At 41.6% G+C, this 18,700-nt stretch overlaps 1 protein-coding gene across 2 annotated transcripts in view; it reads left to right on the top strand.

Moving 5' to 3' along the window:
- Positions 1-18,700, top strand: part of OTOGL (otogelin like) — a 218,400-nt gene that overhangs the window by 147,984 nt on the left and 51,716 nt on the right. For both annotated transcript variants that reach the window (XM_040344209.1, XM_040344208.1), the window contains 8 exons: positions 1,417-1,440; positions 1,636-1,728; positions 5,507-5,696; positions 7,105-7,319; positions 8,740-8,881; positions 14,271-14,456; positions 15,997-16,209; positions 18,311-18,412. In XM_040344209.1, coding sequence (XP_040200143.1) covers positions 1,417-1,440; positions 1,636-1,728; positions 5,507-5,696; positions 7,105-7,319; positions 8,740-8,881; positions 14,271-14,456; positions 15,997-16,209; positions 18,311-18,412 — 1,165 coding nt within the window. The remainder of the gene's footprint in view (positions 1-1,416; positions 1,441-1,635; positions 1,729-5,506; positions 5,697-7,104; positions 7,320-8,739; positions 8,882-14,270; positions 14,457-15,996; positions 16,210-18,310; positions 18,413-18,700) is intronic.

Raw genomic sequence — 18,700 nt, 5'->3', positions numbered from 1 at the left:
ATATCCATGCAAATGTAGCAATATTTTTTGGGAGGGAGGGTTTTATGAGAAATGACCCTTCCCAAACAGATCATTGCGCTAAACGTGTAGGTAAATAGGAGGACCCGAACATTTGCTAATTGGAAAAGTGGGTTTGATAATAAAATTGTAAAACAGCAGTGCAGCACAAAATGTCAAAAGTCACATCTAAAATGGTAGAATCGATTTCTTTATGAGAACACAGTCCATGCTTTTCATATTAATCCTTCTAAATAGAGGTGATGGGCATACACCAGCAAGTGTCCAAAGTGAAACATAGATGGTACTTCAAGTGACTTTCGTGACAACCTCCACCAATAGTAGTTATAGCAGCTCACCTCAGCTAATGGCTCCCTGAATATATCACTGTTCCACAGTGCCAGGGGTTTGCAGCGTGAAAAACCATCTGTACTCCACGCGACAATGTGTGGGACGCGGGTGACTTCACGATCATCGATCACGTGTTCTATACGCATTATGTCCCAAAGGGGCGGGACTTCTTCAGTTAATGAAGGTATTTAAAGACCAACTGCATGGTCTGCTGAAGAAGTCCCGCCCCTTTGGGACGTAACGCGTGCAGAACATGCGATCGATGATCGTGACGTCACCTGCGTCCCACACATTGTCTCGTGGAGTACAGATTTTTTTACACGCTGCAAACCCCTGGCACTGTGGAATCAATTTTACCTTTTACAATAAATTTCATTCAAATGGAGAGCACTAAACTTTGTTTTTGCTTTTTCATATATATAACCTTATTGGAGTCGATTGATGAGATCTTATGCTCTTAAGTACTGGCTTAATATCCTCCTGACCTAGAGTGCCTGGCTTGATCATCCCATTGAGGGAACCGCTCTAAAGACCTGACTGATATATTAAGGGGTCCATTAGCTGAGGTAAGCTGCTATAACTACTATTGGTGGAGGTTGTCACGAAAGTCACTTGAAGTACCATCTATTTTTCACTTTGGACACTTGCTGGTGTATGCTCATCACCTCTATTTTAAAGGGTTAATTTGAAAAGCATGGACACAGGGCACCCCCCTGCCCCAAAGCACCCCCCCATGTTGAGGGCATGCCGCCTGGTACGGTTCAGGGGGGGGGGGTGCTCTCAGAGGTGTTTATATATTGTTTATACAATCATATTTGGTTTATTCACACCTGTCTACACTAATAGCGCTGCATTTTTCTATATCCATATACACTGCTTTTTTTGTCTACAGCTGTACTGGCTGCTATTTTCTGTACTCACTTTTTCACAGAGCAGTATATTTTTTCCACTTCTTAAATCATTACTGTGCAAATGAGAGAACTACAAGGTTTTACATGCCATAATCAGTAATCAGTGACAGGCAGCACCATTATTCACTTCTAATGATCTTCAACTTTTATTTTCCAGAGTGTCAACTCAATAAGAAAGCTGGTAAGTGATTCAACATAGCTGCACAAAATAAGGAATAATAGTAATGTCCTTCTGATTCTTCCTGGTTTATGGCAGTTCTCTGAAACTCTTACAGGCTCCTGAATACGACACAAAAATCTTTCTATAATTTAGTTTTTTGATTGCCATGCACTGATCTCTTTTTAAATGTTGTCATGTCTTCATTCTTTTTTGTAGGTTGCAGCTGGAGGTACTTCAGGGCTGTGCTTCAAAAAACTAAATGTTACAACTGCAAAATTTCAGCTACTTATAAATCGCTTAGAAAGGAGGGTGAGTATAATATGACCGCTCTCTTGTCATATGTATATACAGTCTAAGGCTGCATTCACACCTGAGCTTTTTGTCGCCCCAAAACGCTAGAGGGGAAAAAATACATTATTCTCTATGGAGATGGTTCACATCTCCACTACAAAACGCCTGACGCCGAACGCCTGAAGCCCAAACAAGTTCTGGACCCTTTTTTGTCGCTCGAATTTGGGCGTTTGGGCGTTTTACATTGGTGACCCTAGACCTGTAAAAAATCACAGTAAAAAACGCAGCTATTGTCGCAGCAAATCGCGGTAAAAAAATGCCGCGTTTTGTTGTGGCAAATTGCGGTAAAAACGCTGCAAAACGCTACGCTCAGGTGTGAATGCAGCCTTAGCTTTCTTTTTTATAAGGTACACCTGGATTTCAACTGGGTAATTATCTTTAGCATATATTTGGAAGCGTAGCTCTTGTTTATTGTAAGATTGGCTAAACTAAAACAAAGACATTTTGTGAAGCTTTGCTATGAAAAGAAACATAATTAAAATAAACCTGGGAAGTTTACTTGAGCATGTGATGAGAATGCATAAGCAAATACTGTACTACTTTTTGCGATTTCGGGCCGCGATTTCCATTGACATTGTTTCTGCACAGATGTCTCTGAAATTGCGTCCGAAATCGGGACTGACAAGCGGGAGTGAAATCGTGCGAGTTCAGCTGAACTCGCACTAAGGCCTCATTTCCACTGGCGTTTTTACAGCCACGTTTCTGAGCGTTTTTTACAGCTTAAAAACGCCTGTCCATGTTATTCTATGGCTTCATTCCCACATAGGCGTTTTTGAGCTGCAAGTGGCATAGACGTTTTTGAGCTGTAAAAAAAACGCGGGACCAGGGCGTTCTGAAGCTCCAGAGTAGAGCTGTAAAAACGCCAGACGTTAAAAAACGCTCAAAAACGCGCAAAAACGTGCAAAAACGCGCAAAAACGCTCAAAAACGCGACCGCTGCATTTTTAAAGCTGCAGCTCACAAAAAAAAAAATTTTTTTTTTTTTTTTTTTTTTTTACAAAATAAACATGGACAGGCGTTTTTAAGCTGTAAAAAAGCCTAACAACAGTGGCTGTAAAAACGCCAGTGGAAATGAAGCCTTAAACTGAGCTTGTAATATTTCTCCTGACCCCCCCCCCATGACTTTATCATTGAGATCAACAGCACAACCATTGGTCCCTCCATACATGCCAGGGTGCTAGATGAAATCCCTAGACTCTGACCTCTTCTTCAGCCCCCACATCCAGTCACTTGCTAAAGCTTGATGCCTCTACTTCTGCAACATTAGAGAATTCATCCCTTCCTGACTAGTGACACCACAAAACAACTTATTCACTCATCGGTTATATCCCACCTTGACTATTGCAACTCCCTCCTCACTGGCCTATTTTTGCACAGGTTATTTCCCCTTCAGTCTATTATGAATGCTTCTGCCAGGCTTATACAACCTACTAACCTATTCATGACCGCTGCACCCTCTCTGCCAAGCTCTTCACTAGCTTCCACTAGCCCAACGTAAAAAATTCAAAATGCTAAATACAATGTACAAAATCATCCTCAACATTGTCCTCAGCTATATCACCAACCTCAACTTCAGATATCGCTCCTCCCAAGACGTCTTGTTCTTTAGCTCCCTTGTTACCTCCTCCAAACTTTTCCAGAACCTCTCTCAAACTCTGGAACTCCTTATTCCCTTCCCTAGAATGTCCAGTTAGCTCCTACCCTGTCTAATGCTTGAAAACTCACTTATTCTGGGAAGCCTACCCCACCTCCACCTAAAAAGCCATACTTGAGCCACCTGCATCAGATCATCCCCTGCAGTGATTACCTTTTGTAGCATCACCCCCTCCCTTTAGATTGTTAGCTCCATGAAAAGGGCTCTCCTATTACCTCTTTATTGATCTGTATTGTAATTGTACTGTCCTTCTTTATATTGTAAAACTGTTGGTGATATATAAATCCTGTATAATAATAATAATAATAATAATAATAATAATAATAATAATTATTATTATTATTTGCTGTAAGAATGCTCAACTGTCATGAATAATCTCTGTAATATGTCCAAAATGTTTATTTCTGTTAATTGTGACCCTAATGCGGTATTTTTCGGATTGGATTATTTCTGGAAAATACAGCATTATGGCCACTAGATAAAGTTGACGATTCTAGGAAATAAACACATTAGATACATTACATGCATTATTCGTGCAGGCTGTGTGAATTGTGTGACATTAGTACAGAAATGTTTTAAATAGACCCTTAAGTGTTATGTAGTTATCTGGTTTGGACCTCCTTCTACCTTCCAAGCTGGTTAGTGAGGCTGTTAATCAGGTTTCAAGATATTTAAAGAGACACTGAGGGGGCTAAACAAGATAGGGGTCAAACTCATCTTTAAATGTACATGAATGACATACTATGTGTACTCTTTAGGGTTGATGGAAAGCTGTAAAATAAGAAATACTAATGCTACCATTGCTGACATATGCTTCTAAATTTGCTGGGTACCTGGCTGTTTTGCTGATCTTCTTTATAATATACTTTGCGGCATTGACCTAGGAACAAGTATGGAGTATTGAATCCAGTGGTTTAGAAATATAGCCCAGACAGATAGCATTCTCTGAAGGAAGAAGACAGGTTTGATTAGATGTTTATTTACATTGTCTTCTACATATCTGTAAAAATATCACAAAAAAACAGAAAAGTACTTTAATTATGAGGTTGGCCAAACAAGTTGGTCAACTATTGGAGAAGATTTTTTTTTACAAAATGCTCTGCAAAGGGAGAGAGTACCGCTTAGGGGCAAGAAAATAATTGTCTGGGTGGTTTCAAAATTTGTACACAAAATCATCAAATAGGAGATGATGAGGAAACCACTTGATAAGGTGAATCAAGCCCAGCCACCCAGGTAAGGGAAGGGAAAACCTCTAAGGGGAACACACAGCCTGAACTAGCAATAGTTCATCTTGTTCTGAAACAACTGCTGACTGAAAATCAATTTCCCCTCCCCTAAAGAATGGATAATGGGTGACATGTCACCTAGAGTACTGTAAACATTGGCTATGGTGGTGTACAGAAGCAACCAATGCGTTGGAATATGTGGTCCAGCTGATTGGGCAGGTTGCTCTTTTAATGCCAGCACAACTTGGTTTGCTCAAACACCAGCGCACATTACGGCTTTCGGAAGGCATCCTCACTGCCTAATGTGGCTTATTCAAGCAGGTGGTAATGTAAATAAACAGCTTTGAGGAAGAGGGGACACCCCTCGAAACGCGTCAGTTTTTTTACTCTACATCCCACCATTGTTACTGGCCAGCAGATCATGCTGGATGATGCAAATGATGGACTTTACACAAATTGCTTGATTTTATTACTCATTTGTAAGTATTCTTATACTTAATACATTAAAGAGTTGCAAGGGTAATGCGCAAGGCTGGTGCACCCTCTGTTATTTTTTCCTTTATAAACATTAGCTCTGGTCCTGATGACTCCACAGGAATCCCTAGAGATACTGGGGGGAGGGGGTTATAACCTCTAGGGGATTGTCCTTCAGTTTTCTATGTGCCTATTGTTCATTTCACCTGTAAGTAGTAGTATAACTCTATGGTGCTTATTTACCATCCAGCCATGTCCCTCAATGGATGAAAAAGGAAAATGGGTTCAAATGTCACATGATAGCCCAAACATCAGTTTAACAGTCACTGAGTATCTGGTTGTTCATCAGTAACATTTTCATGATTCTCTTCCTGTTGTTTCAGGTAGAAGTGAATTCAATACCTCAGCCTTTACCTTACTCAAAGCAAGGACTATGTATACAGGACACAGGCGCAATGTATGTCATTAACACCCCAGCAGGCATCAGCATTAGGTGGACTCATGTTACCGGTATTATAGACATACAGTATGGCCTGCATTCCAATCAATCCACCAAAACAGAAGGGCTTTGTGGTAAGTAGGACATAAAAGAACCAGAGTTTAGTATAATCTTTGACTTATCAGCGACTTTACTAAAATGATAAGCCAGCATGCATGTGAAATGACTGCAGCGTTCTTCATTCTTCAGAATGTTTATGAAACGAGGAATATGTCTCAAAACCTCTGCTGGAGCAATATGTTGTGTGGTTATGGTTATACATCTAAAAAAGCAAAAAACTTAAAATCTTTGGGCCAGATTCACAAAAGGGATACGACGGCGTATCTCCTGATACACCGTCGTATCCCTGTTTCTATCTATGCGACTGATTCATAGAATCAGTTACGCATAGATATCCCTAAGATGCGACAGTTTTACACTGTCGGATCTTAGGATACAGTACCGCGGCCGCCGCTGGGGGGAGTTTGCGTCGTACACCAGCATCGGGTATGCAAATTAGGAGTTACGGCGGATCCCCGACGGATTTTCGCGTTCGCTACGTCGCCGCTAGTCTAGTTTCCCGTCGCAAAGTTAGTCGTCATTTTAGGTGCCCTAACTTTAGTCAGCAAACGTATTGCTGTCTAAAGTATGGCCGGCGTTCCCGCGTCGAAATTTAAAATTTAACGTCGTTTGCGTAACACGTCCGGGAATACGGAAGTACGATACGCGCCGTTCGAAAAAAATTACGTCACGGTGCGCAAAGCACGGCGGGAGTTAGGAAACGAAGCATGCGCAGTACGTCCGGCGCGGGAGCGCGCCTAATTTAAATAGCACACGCCCATTTGAATTGGCCCGCCTTGCGCCGGAGGCCGCCGGCGTAGTTTTCATTGCAAGTGCTTGGTGAATCAGGCACTTGCGATGAAAAATTGTGGCGGTGTAACGTATCTACGATACGTTACGCCGTCGCTGCCCTACGTGAATCTGGCCCTTTATTAGTAATGCTGTCTTAGTAGGTTAGTGGAAATCTTCCAAAAGAATATCTGTCCCAGTGACGGTTGTATAAGTTTCCCCTCACATTGGAGAGACTTCCACTTACTACTTGTATCTTCGGAACTGAAAGTGATGAGAAATCTTTTTCAATTTCAGCTATTCCCATAAATTCATAACTGGAATTGATTTAACATTGGTGATGTCTACATCTGACCATTGTGACGCTACATTGTTCTTCAAAAAGTAAAAAAAAATTGAAAAGCTCTTGGTGTTTGATATTTTGTCTTCTACTATTAACATTAACAAATGGCAAAAACAGTATCCATATTATAGAGATTGCTCCTCTCCTAAAGTACATTTTGGTTCATTCATACATTATGGCTACAATACATGGTGCTATAAATTACCAATACAGGAGGAATTGTTACAGATTCATTTGTAGTATCCAATGATGCCAGACAAAAGTGAGAAAAAATACTCACTTAAGATAATTTACCTTTTCTCTGTTATAAGGAATATGCAATGGTGATCCAAGTGACGATTTAAAAATGCAAAACAGGACCATAGTAACAAATAAAGAGGACATTGAAGCATTTATTAAAAGCTGGGAGATTGAGAAATCAATTGATGTTACTACAAGACGTCCAGTAAGGAACTGCACTGAAGATAACTGCACTTACTGCATGGAGTTACTAAACAAAAAAGTATTTTCCCCATGCCACCGGAAGGTATGTACAATTATTCTACATAATATTGATATGTTTACCACTTGCCTATTCTATGAAAACACTCATGGCATAAGAAAGAAGAGACTAATGTCTTGTACACACGTTCAGAATTTCCGATGGAAAAAGTCAGACGGAATTTTTTCATCGGATATTCCGACCGTGTGTGTGCCCCATCGGAGTTTTTCAATTGGAAATTCCGACGGACAAAGAAAGAGTCCCAATGAAAATAATTTCTAGCGTAAATTCAGTTTGTCTGTATGGAACTCCGACAGAAAAAAAAAACATGCATGCTCAGAATCAAGTTGACGCATGCTCGAAAGCATTAAACTTAATTTTTCTCGGCTCGTCGTAGTGTTGTACTTCACCGTGATTTGGAATTTGGTGTGACAGTGTGTATGCAAGACAGCTTGAATGGAATTCCTTCAGAAAAATCTGTCAGAGTTTATCCAGATGGAAATTACGATCGTGTGTACGGGGCTATACTGTATATTGAAGAAGATTGGATTTTTGTTTTTCTTAGGGCTGGAGTTCTGCATAGCCAAATGGGCAGTGACCAAGGTGGCAGAACTGCTAGGACTGGCAGACATGTCACCCTGCCTGCCCTTCCAATACAGTTGGGTCCTCATTGTTCCTTCCCAGTTTGTTAATTTTTTTATGCACTAATAGTCTCTTTAATTATATTTTTCCCAACCTGGGTCCATGCACCTATGACTGAGCGCCTGGAAGTGAGCAAAGTGGGCAGATTATGTCTTTCAGCCTCTGTGTCCCTAGATTATGCATGCTCCATGTGGATGTGATATCTGATCTTGTAAGGCCCCGTACACACGAGAGGATCGATCCGCTGGAATTGATCCGCGGACCGGCTCCAGCGGATAGATCCCCTGGTGCGTACGATCCAGCGGATCTGTTTCCGCGGATTTTTGTCCCCGGGGATGGATTTCCAGCGGATCAAAATTTCTTGACATGCTAAGAAATCGATCCGCTGGATCAATCATCGCGGCGACGGCGCGACACGTCACCGCGGACGGAATTCCGCGGGGATTTTGATCTCATGGTTAGTACAACCATGAGATCAAAATCCACCAGAGGATTTATCCGCGGAAACGGTCCCCCGGACCGTTTCCGCGGATAAATCCTCTCGTGTGTACCCGGCCTTAGTGTTTTAGTGGATGTAAAAAATATCTGTTCATTGGACATAACATAGTGCTCAATGAACAGAAATAGTTGAGGTAAATTAAAATAAAATGACTTTGGGCAGCCTTTCTCCATTTAGTTAATATTTTGAAGGCTCTGGTTGAGTGTACATTGGTTACACTTCAGACTCTACCATTTGACATTCTTATCTATGCCTTTTCTAGGTAAAGCTAGATGTTTATTTAAAGTTGATGATTGGTTTCCCTAAAGCAAGTGTTATTTGTAGGTTTCTCCTCAAGACTTCTGCGAAAAGATGTGGATCAACAACACATATTTCTTAAACTATGAATGTGATGCTCTTTCTGCCTATGTAGCATTGTGCAGCAAACACAATATCTGCATTCGATGGAGAACCAAAGACTATTGCTGTAAGTCAAACTGCTTTATCATTATCCTCAAATATATACTGTATGTGTACTGTAGCAGGGCAGTTGCAAGCATTGGGAAAGGCCTGAGGCACCCTAATCAGCTGATGCAGCAAACATAGAATGCAAAATTAGCAGAATGGTTAAATAGAACCTGAGTCCGGGACTGTAGTGCATAGAGTGCAGTGGCCAGGATTATGTATTATTATTATTATTATTATACAGGATTTATATAGCAGCAACAGTTTGTGCAGCGCTTTACAACATGAGAGCAGACAGTACAGTTACAATACAATTCAATACAGAAGGAATCAGAGGGCCCTGCTCACTAGAGCTTACAATCTAAGAGGGTGGGTCAAGTGATACAAAAGGTAATATATGTGGGGGAGGAGCTTATGGATACAATTGAAGTACAGTTGTTAGGTGAAGGCTTCTCTGAAGTGAAGGGTTTTCAGGGAGCATATAAAATTAAACAGAGTAGGAGATGATTGGCTAGATTGGGGCAGGGAGTTCCTGTGAGCAGAGTTGTGGTTGGCTTTGTAAGTTGATGTAATGTATAAAATAGCCAATAAATACAGAGCAGCGGCCAGGACTATGTAACTTACAATGTAGCTTCTACAGTGAAGCGGTCAGATGCAGGGGTCAGGACTATGTAATGTGCAACACTACATATCGAGTGCAGAAGTCAGGACTACTGTATGTAGCACACAACATAGTGTACAGAGTGCAGGGGAAAGGGCTATATCAGCATATGGACTACAAGAGTCAGAACTATGTAATGTAAACATGGTGTATGTAGTTTAGCCTTCAGAAATATGTAATGATATATACTGTATACAGTGCAGTAGTTAGAGTGCAGGACTATGCAGTTGTTCTACACAACTTGCATTGTGCAGCAGGCAATACTAACCCTCCCCCCTTATGTTGGTAGTCTGTGATGAATACCCACTTGAATGTTGTTGGTCACTGGTGTGTACCCCCCTTACATTAGTGGCCAGTGGCATATATTCCCCTTATATTGGTGTTATTTACCCCCCTAAATTGGTAGCCACTGGTCTTTGCCCTCCTTAAATTGGTGGTCATTGGCATTTGGCCCCCTGTCACATGTTTAATGTCCCCCTTTTCCACTGGCCATCAGTGGGAGCTTTCATATTTACCTGCCTTACAGAAACTACAAGAGTTATGTGCACTTCCTCCTTGGTCTCTCTAAATGATGTTGGGCCACAACTACAAAGGCTGCATTGGATTGGATATTCCTCCACCCAGCATTGCTTCAAATGTAGAACTTCTACTAAGCCAGTCAACATACCAATGTGCATGTACTTCCTGCCCATGCTTATTAATTACACCGTACAGCAAAATACGCAGAGTTTTCCTTTGCAGGGTTAGTTCCAGCTTCACACAGCAAAACGATCCTATTCAACCTTTTGGTTATGATGACAGTTTCTCACTTCCCTCAGGGTCTACTTGAACTAGAATGGGGCCTATATTTTTAGGCTAGCCAACTTGGACACACACTCTGTGTGCCCCAATCACATACTCCTCTGAGACATCCTGTGACGCTACATCAGCAGTAGGGGCTGATTCCACTGTCCTGGCTTAGATACCCATTATAAGGTTGTCCTTTTAATTGCTTATAGAGCAGCACTGGATCCTGACCAGATTTCCGACTGACTGCAACTTATCTCCTTTGTGCAGTAAACCCACCTGTCCTTTATTGGAATCTTGTTCTGAGTTACCTGCTCTGGAAACTCAGGGATCCTTTCACTGTCATAACTACCTCTCAACCTGTCTCTTATCACATTTTCATAGTGACAGACATTGCTTCTGTCACACTGTTTACAATGGTGCTAAACAGTCTTACAGTCAGAGTAACTTGTTCTTTTAGCTGTCGTGCTAGAACTGGGACACCAGGCATGAGATCTGGGGCACCTGCCCTCAATGCCAGGGTCTAGTGATGCCACACTGTGCCGTAGGAATGTGGAAGAGCCTGAGCGTTTGTTAGGCCTCTACATAATATTTTGTGTATAATTTATTTCTAGCAAAGTCTGCAATCAATGCTCCAGGCAAGCATCTACAGGTCATTCTCAAAAAATTAGCATATTGTGATAAAGTTCATTATTTTCTGTAATGTACTGATAAACATTAGACTTTCATATATTTTAGATTCATTACACACAACTGAAGTAGTTCAAGCCTTTTATTGTTTTAATATTGATGATTTTGGCATACAGCTCATGAAAACCCCAAATTCCTATCTCAAAAAATTAGCATATCATGAAAAGGTTCTCTAAACGAGCTCTTAACCTAATCATCTGAATCAACTAATTAACTCTAAACACCTGCAAAAGATTCCTGAGGCTTTTAAAAACTCCCAGCCTGGTTCATTACTCCAAACCGCAATCGGGTAAGACTGCCGACCTGACTGCTGTCCAGAAGGCCATCATTGACACCCTCAAGCAAGAGGCTAAGACACAGAAAGAAATTTCTGAACGAATAGGCTGTTCCCAGAGTGCTGTATCAAGGCACCTCAGTGGGAAGTCTGTGGGGAGGAAAAAGTGTGGCAGAAAACGCTGCACAACGAGAAGAGGTGACCGGACCCTGAGGAAGATTGTGGAGAAGGACCGATTCCAGACCTTGGGGGACCTGCGGAAGCAGTGGACTGAGTCTGGAGTAGAAACATCCAGAGCCACTGTGTACAGGTGTGTGCAGGAAATGGGCTACAGGTGCCGCATTCCCCAGGTCAAGCCACTTTTGAACCAGAAACAGCGGCAGAAGTGCCTGACCTGGGCTACAGAGAAGCAACACTGGACTGTTGCTTAGTGGTCCAAAGTACTTTTTTCAGATGAAAGCAAATTTTGCATGTCATTCGGTAATCAAGGTGCCAGAGTCTGGAGGAAGACTGGGGAGAGGGAAATGCCAAAATGCCTAAAAGTCCAGGGTCAAGTACCCACAGTCAGTGATTGTCTGGGGTGCCATGTCAGCTGCTGGTGTTGGTCCACTGTGTTTTATCAAGGGCAGGGTGAATGCAGCTAGCTATCAGGAGATTTTGGAGCACTTCATGCTTCCATCTGCTGAAAAGCTTTATGGAGATGAAGATTTCATTTTTCAGCACGACCTGGCACCTGCTCACAGTGCCAAAACCACTGGTAAATGGTTTACTGACCATGGTATTACTGTGCTCAATTGGCCTGCCAACTCTCCTGACCTGAACCCCATAGAGAATCTGTGGGATATTGGGAAGAGAAAGTTGAGAGACGCAAGACCCAACACTCTGGATGAGCTTAAGGTCGCTACCGAAGCATCCTGGGCCTCCATAACACCTCAGCAGTGCCACAGGCTGATTGCCTCCATGCCACGCCGCATTGAAGCAGTCATTTCTGCAAAAGGATTCCCGACCAAGTATTGAGTGCATAACTGAACATAATTATTTGAAGGTTGACTTTTTTTTTATTAAAAACACTTTTCTTTTATTGGACGGATGAAATATGCTAATTTTTTGAGATAGGAATTTGGGGTTTTCATGAGCTGTATGCCAAAATCATCAATATTAAAACAATAAAAGGCTTGAACTACTTCAGTTGTGTGTAATGAATCTAAAATATATGAAAGTCTAATGTTTATCAGTACATTACAGAAAATAATGAACTTTATCACAATATGCTAATTTTTTGAGAATGACCTGTATATACAGAGTTGAAAATGCATATATGACAGTTTTACCTGCCAAAGTCTTTGCAATCCTGTATAGCCAAGTTGAGTTAGCTATCCCTGCCAGCCTGCCAGTAGTAGAACAACCTTGTCAAGAACATAATCCAAGTCTAGGACTTAATAATGAAGCAGTAACTGTGCAATGATGAGACATCCCTGCTCTCTACACTCTGTTCTATAGTCAACATGTACTCTGTTAGCACGTGCACTGTTTAAAGTTCCATTTTCTCCTTGTGTGGGTTTTTCCTCTCTGGGACTCAGTGCTGTTGTACATAGTATTATTTCAGACGATACCAAGATTTTAGGTTAATAAACTAGAGGCATAAATATATACTGTATGACGACATCACAGAGCTGGTGGATGTTAAAGACCTTGCGCTCCTCCAGCTTCTGTTTAAGGATGCCCCACAGATGCTCAGTAGTGTTTAGGTCTGGAGACATGCTTGGCCAGTCCATCACTTTTACCCTCAGCTTTTTTAGCAAGGCAGTGGTCATCTTGGAGGTGTATTTGGGGTCGTTATCATGTTGGAATACTGCTCTGCAGCCCAGTCTCTGAAGGGAGGGGATCATGCTCTGCTTCAGTATGTCACAGTACATGTTGGCATTCATGGTCCTCTAAATGAACTGTAGCTCCCCAGTTCATTGTCAGCAGCACTTATGCAGCCCCAGATAATGACACTCCCACCACCATACTTATCTTTGTACTCCTCACCTGGTTGCCGCCACACATGCTTGACAGTACATGGTTCCAGTAATCCATGTCCTTAGTCTGCTTGTCTTCAGCAAATTGTCTGCGCGCTTTCTTGTGCATCATCTTTAGAAGAGGCTTCCTTCTGGGATGACAGCCATGCAGACCAATTTGATGCAGTGTGCGGCATATGGCCTGAGCACTGACAAGCTGACCGCCCCCACCCATTCAACCTCTGCAGCAATGCTGAAAGCACTCATACGTCTGTTTCCCAAAGACAACCTCTGGATATGACTCTGAGCACGTGCTCAACTTCTTTGGTCGACCATGTCTTAGTGGAACCTGTCCTGTTAAACCCGCTTTATTGTCTTGGCCACTGTGCTGCAGTTAATTTTTTAGGGTCTTGGCAATCTTCTTATAGCCTAGGCCATCTTTATGTAAAGCAACAATTCTTTTTTTTCAGATCCTCAGAGAGTTCTTTGCCATGAGGTGCCATGTTGAACTTCCAGTGTCCAGTATGAGAGAGTGAGAGTGATAACACCAACTTTAACACACCTGTTCCCCATTCACTCCTGAGACCTTGTAACACTAACGAGTCACATGACACTGGGGAAGGAAAATGGCTAATTGGACCCAATTTGAACATATTCACTTAGGGGTGTATTCACTTTTGTTGCCAGCAGTTTAGACATTAATGACTGTGTGTTGTGTTATTTTGAGGGGACAGCAAATTTACACTGTTATATAAGCTGCACACTCATTACTTTACATTGTAGCAACGTGTAATTACTTCAGTGTTGTGAAAAGGTATAATAAAATATTTACAAAAATGTGAGGAGTATACTCACTTCTGCGAGATTCTGTATATATATATTCAAATTGAATACATAATTGCCTTGATTTGTCTTTGTTCCTATCTGCCTAGAGTTTTGCTATACCTTCTAACTTATCCTGGGCAAAAATAAATTCTAACTGTCATACATTTTTTTGTAGCATTGACCTGTCCAGAGGGAAAGGAGTACCAGCCTTGTGTACAGCCATGCGCTGCCAAAACCTGCCTAAACAAGTGGTACTATGAAGAGTCACCATGTTCCTACTTAAGGGAGGATTGTGTTTGCAAAAAGGGAACCCTTCTCCACAGAACAGATTCTGAGCTGTGCATCCCAGAAAAAAAATGTGGTATGGTATTTCTTTTAACAGCTTTAGCACCTGCGCCCCAAATCTGAAATCCCTTATCTGATGTATTCTGTAGGGGCTCATGCATTTTTTTCCCCACAAATAGAGCTTTCTAGGGGGTGCACCCCCTAGTGGTCAAAAGGCAAACCTACGTTCAGTTACGTCGGTTCGCCCAGGGTAGTCAACCTGCCGCAGTGCAACTGCGGTGGCTGGTTCAGGAAGGGGTTAAACAGCAATTCCAGCCAGCAAATGAACCTAAGCAGTTAGCGGCCAATGCTATTCAACAAACAACTGTGAAGTTAGAGAGTCATCCCTGTGTCCTTTAGACTATATTCACATAGCAGCATAGTGGCAGCCAGGGGCAACCACCTGTGAGAATCACTAGATTTAACATGGGTGTCCAACCTACATCCCTCCAGCTGTTGTGGAGCTACAAGTCCCATTATGCCTCTGACTTTGGGAGGCATGCTGGCAACGCTCAGCCTTGCAATGTCTCATGGGACTTTCCTTGCAATGCCTCATGGTCCTGTAGTTCTGCAACAGCTGGAGGGCCTCAGGTTTGGACACCCGTGCACTAGAATGAACACAGAATACTATTCTCATCCATGAGGCCGTGAGAATGTAGTTCTGTGTAATCCACTAAAGCCAAAATTTACACAGCTCTCCACATATGGTTTGAAATGGTTTGTTTCCTGAAGCCTGTCCTGTGTAAGCATCACCAATCAGAATGAAACTTGTGTGGCTGTCTGAGATTCTTGATACTAATACTTTGATACTTTAGGATTTCTGTAAATAAAAGGCAACACGGAGCCTGCAGTGGGTGTGTTGGGAACACATTCTAAGCAAAAGAGTTCCTAGATTTTGGATTAAACCTAAAGCAAAATGGGTAGGCTTTATTCCATGTATGTACTGTATTTCAAAACTAGGGTGTAACTTTAAACACAGACCCCACTTAAACACTTTTTATGAAAAATAATTGAATGAAAACATTAATATAACTCATGTGTGTCATCTTATCATTTTATAAAACTCTTTTGGGTATGGAGCCTTGTGACAACCCACCCAACCAGATACAGAAAAATATTAGGTTAGAATGCTGGAGGCAGAGTTGCAAACCTACTCATTGAAGATTAATTGGAAGATTAAAAAGCCACAGTAAACCTTAATATGTTTAAAAAAAACATTTAAAATGTATCCCCTCAGTATCTGGGTTGAATAAATGGTAGGTATTTGAGATTTGGTTTAAAATATATTACTTTAAAATCACTTGAATCAGGATAATTGAACTACAACCTTTATTTTCAAACTTTCGTCTTTGTTATGTGTGCATAGTTATAGATTGTATAGACATAGGCTCATTGCTTTAAGGATTTTATTTAACATTCATGTTTGAACTAATGTCATTTTGATATTTAAAGAGATATGTTGAGGGGGATCCAATGCTGTGCCAGTTACTAGTATGTTTGGTCAAATGAATATAGTACAATGAGCAGATATTAAAACATGGTTCAAAGTTAATTGTAAGCTGTAATTCCTATCTCAGCATGCACTGATAACGAAGGACACCCACGTTCACCAGGAGAAGTATGGCATTCATCTGTCAGTAAGTGCTGTCTGTCAAAATGCCTGGAGAATGGCACTGTCATATCCCTAGAACCTGAATGCAGGGAGGAACCAGTGCCAACCTGTGAGCAGGAGGGAGAGACTCTTATCAGCATTATTGAAGAAGGATCATGCTGCCCAAAGAAAATCTGCGGTATGTAAGTCCATGAACAACACAAACTCTGTATTACCAGGTTGAAATAATGCATGGGATTTTTATATGCTGTATGGTTGATCGGTGGAGGGAAAGAAATGTGCTTGAGTCAGTGTTGATGGGTGATTCCCTCTCACAGTGCTATTGTCTTCTGCCAGTGGAGAGGCTTCCCTGCCAGCAGAATACAAAGATTAATGTTGCCGGCTATAGCCAGTGGCACTAATCATTCAGGAAAAACCCAACAGGCTTGTTGTATCAATAGTGATCAATAGACTGACTTGTGTACAACCAGGGTGCCCATATATGGATCAAAATTCAGGCGGTCACTGCTGTACTTCGATCCATGTACAATATAGGTGGCTTAAGAAATATCATCAGCTGCTAACTTTCTGTGCCGTATGCCTGTGCTGCATTTTTATCAGTTACATCTATATCTCTGAAGACTACTGAGCATTGGCGGAAACTACCACCATAGCGACCCACGCGGGCGCTATGGGGCCTGCAGCCGAGTGGGGCCCGGTGAGGATGAGAGAAATGTAAACAGCGAACGCCATGTTTGGCCTTCACTGTTCACTCAGCTGTATGTTAGCAAAGCAAAGGAATTCACTTTGCCAACACTAAATCCGCCTCTCAGCCTATCAGGTTGCCGGGTCTGTTACCGGTCACCTGATTGGCTGAAATGTCAGGCGCTGTGATTGGACGCCTGAGAGAAGACGGAAGAAGACATGAAGGACATGCAGGAGACCGCCGTTGACCCGCTGCGAGACAGGTAAGTGCCGGGCAACATCTGATGGGTCACATTAGCGGCAATTGATGGGCACACTGGTAGCATCTGATGGGGCACAGTAGTGGCAATTGATGGGCACACTGACAGCATATGATGGGGCACAGTAGCGGTAATTGATGGGCACACTGACAGCATCTGATGGGTCACAGTAGCGGCAATTGGGGGGGGGGAGGTCTGTTTGCACAACATTTTGCTATGTGGCCCTGTGATTTCTAGTTATGTCCCTGCTACTGAGGTTTCTGTTGTCTTGATACAATAGTGTGAATGTCACCCTACTACAGGAAAGATGTTACCTGGCAGGATCACCAGGTGCAAGTAAAATAAATATACCTCAAATTAATGCTGCTACTACATCTATAGACTTGCAATCTGCAATATAATATTAAATACCTTTTAAAGTAGTTTTTAATGGGACTTTCACATTCTTACATATTTAAGCTAGCCATACACTAGTAGATATTTGAACAAACTGTTATGCCAATATTTGCATGAACATGAAAAAAACCAAACAGTCATATAAAATACCCTGCTGCTATGCAAAAATCCTTAGTTATACAGTAGCAATATCCGATTTCTTATCATGGGTGACAAACTAAGATGAATAAAAGTGACCATATGCCAAAAAAGGTGTCAATTGCAAGTCAACAAAAATGAGTCCATGCGTAAAGTCCAATGCCACCCGTAACTCCAAAACAATATTATTGCAGTGCTCTTTTAAGAAAATCCAAATGACACCTTCAAGGTGACCTCCACCCAACTTTTCAAGCACTCACTAGAAAGTGAGACCCCTTAAATAAATAAGTGGGTTCACTGCACTTAATAATATTCCCAAGATGTGGCAGCCGATCATGCCAGGTTCTTTATGTGGGAGTAAATCAGAGGAAGATAAAAGCACCCATAGTGTAAAATTGCAACTTTATTATAATCGCAAATAAAACCAAACGATTGCACTTGCAAAAGAAGGTGCCAGTCTCTGCACTAGGGTATCTACAGCGTGTAAACTGTCAGATGCTGGCTCCACCAGCCTCCTGTGCTGTTAGAAATTTGATTGTTCAAGAAAAACTTTCAATCCCGCTCCTTCTAATTTACTCTCCACTTTGATCAAAAATTAACATCGAACTGACCCCACTAAAAATTAGAAATTGGAATGGATGTTCTTAAAATAAAAAGATTCAAATGAAATTCTAATAATGTTACACACATTATTGTTTTGTTCCTCTAATTTCAAAATAATATATTGAATGTTGTATAGTTAATGTACTGGCACACTATTTCGTTTGGATTTATTGTAATTTCTATATTATATGCTTATAGAATGTAACATAACCTTGTGTGAAAGACCTGTGACCTGTAAGATTGGGGAAAGACTGGTTGCAGATTATATACCAGGTACCTGCTGCCCTCAATTTCACTGTGGTAAGTATTTATTTTCTGTTACATTTTATCCCACAGGAAATCAAAAAGTCAAATGTAACACAAACCTACTGTAATTGCTTTATTCAGTTATACTTTTGCTTTTGGGTATACAGGCTGGAACTCTTCACTCAACACTGGTTCTTTGAACCACATCACTCATCATATACTTGTTGGTGCTATTGGGCAGAGCAGCTATTCCTACAGACAGGGCTGGACTGGGACAGAAATTTGGCCCTGGACTTCATCCAGACTGGCCCACTTTGACAGGTCTCTCCCATGGCGGCCGGA

The sequence above is a fragment of the Rana temporaria genome, chromosome 3 (genome assembly GCF_905171775.1).
Source record: "Rana temporaria chromosome 3, aRanTem1.1, whole genome shotgun sequence".
Classification (NCBI taxonomy): domain Eukaryota; kingdom Metazoa; phylum Chordata; class Amphibia; order Anura; family Ranidae; genus Rana; species Rana temporaria.
Note: the sequence above shows the minus strand (reverse complement) of the source record. Positions and strands in the feature narration are given on the sequence as shown.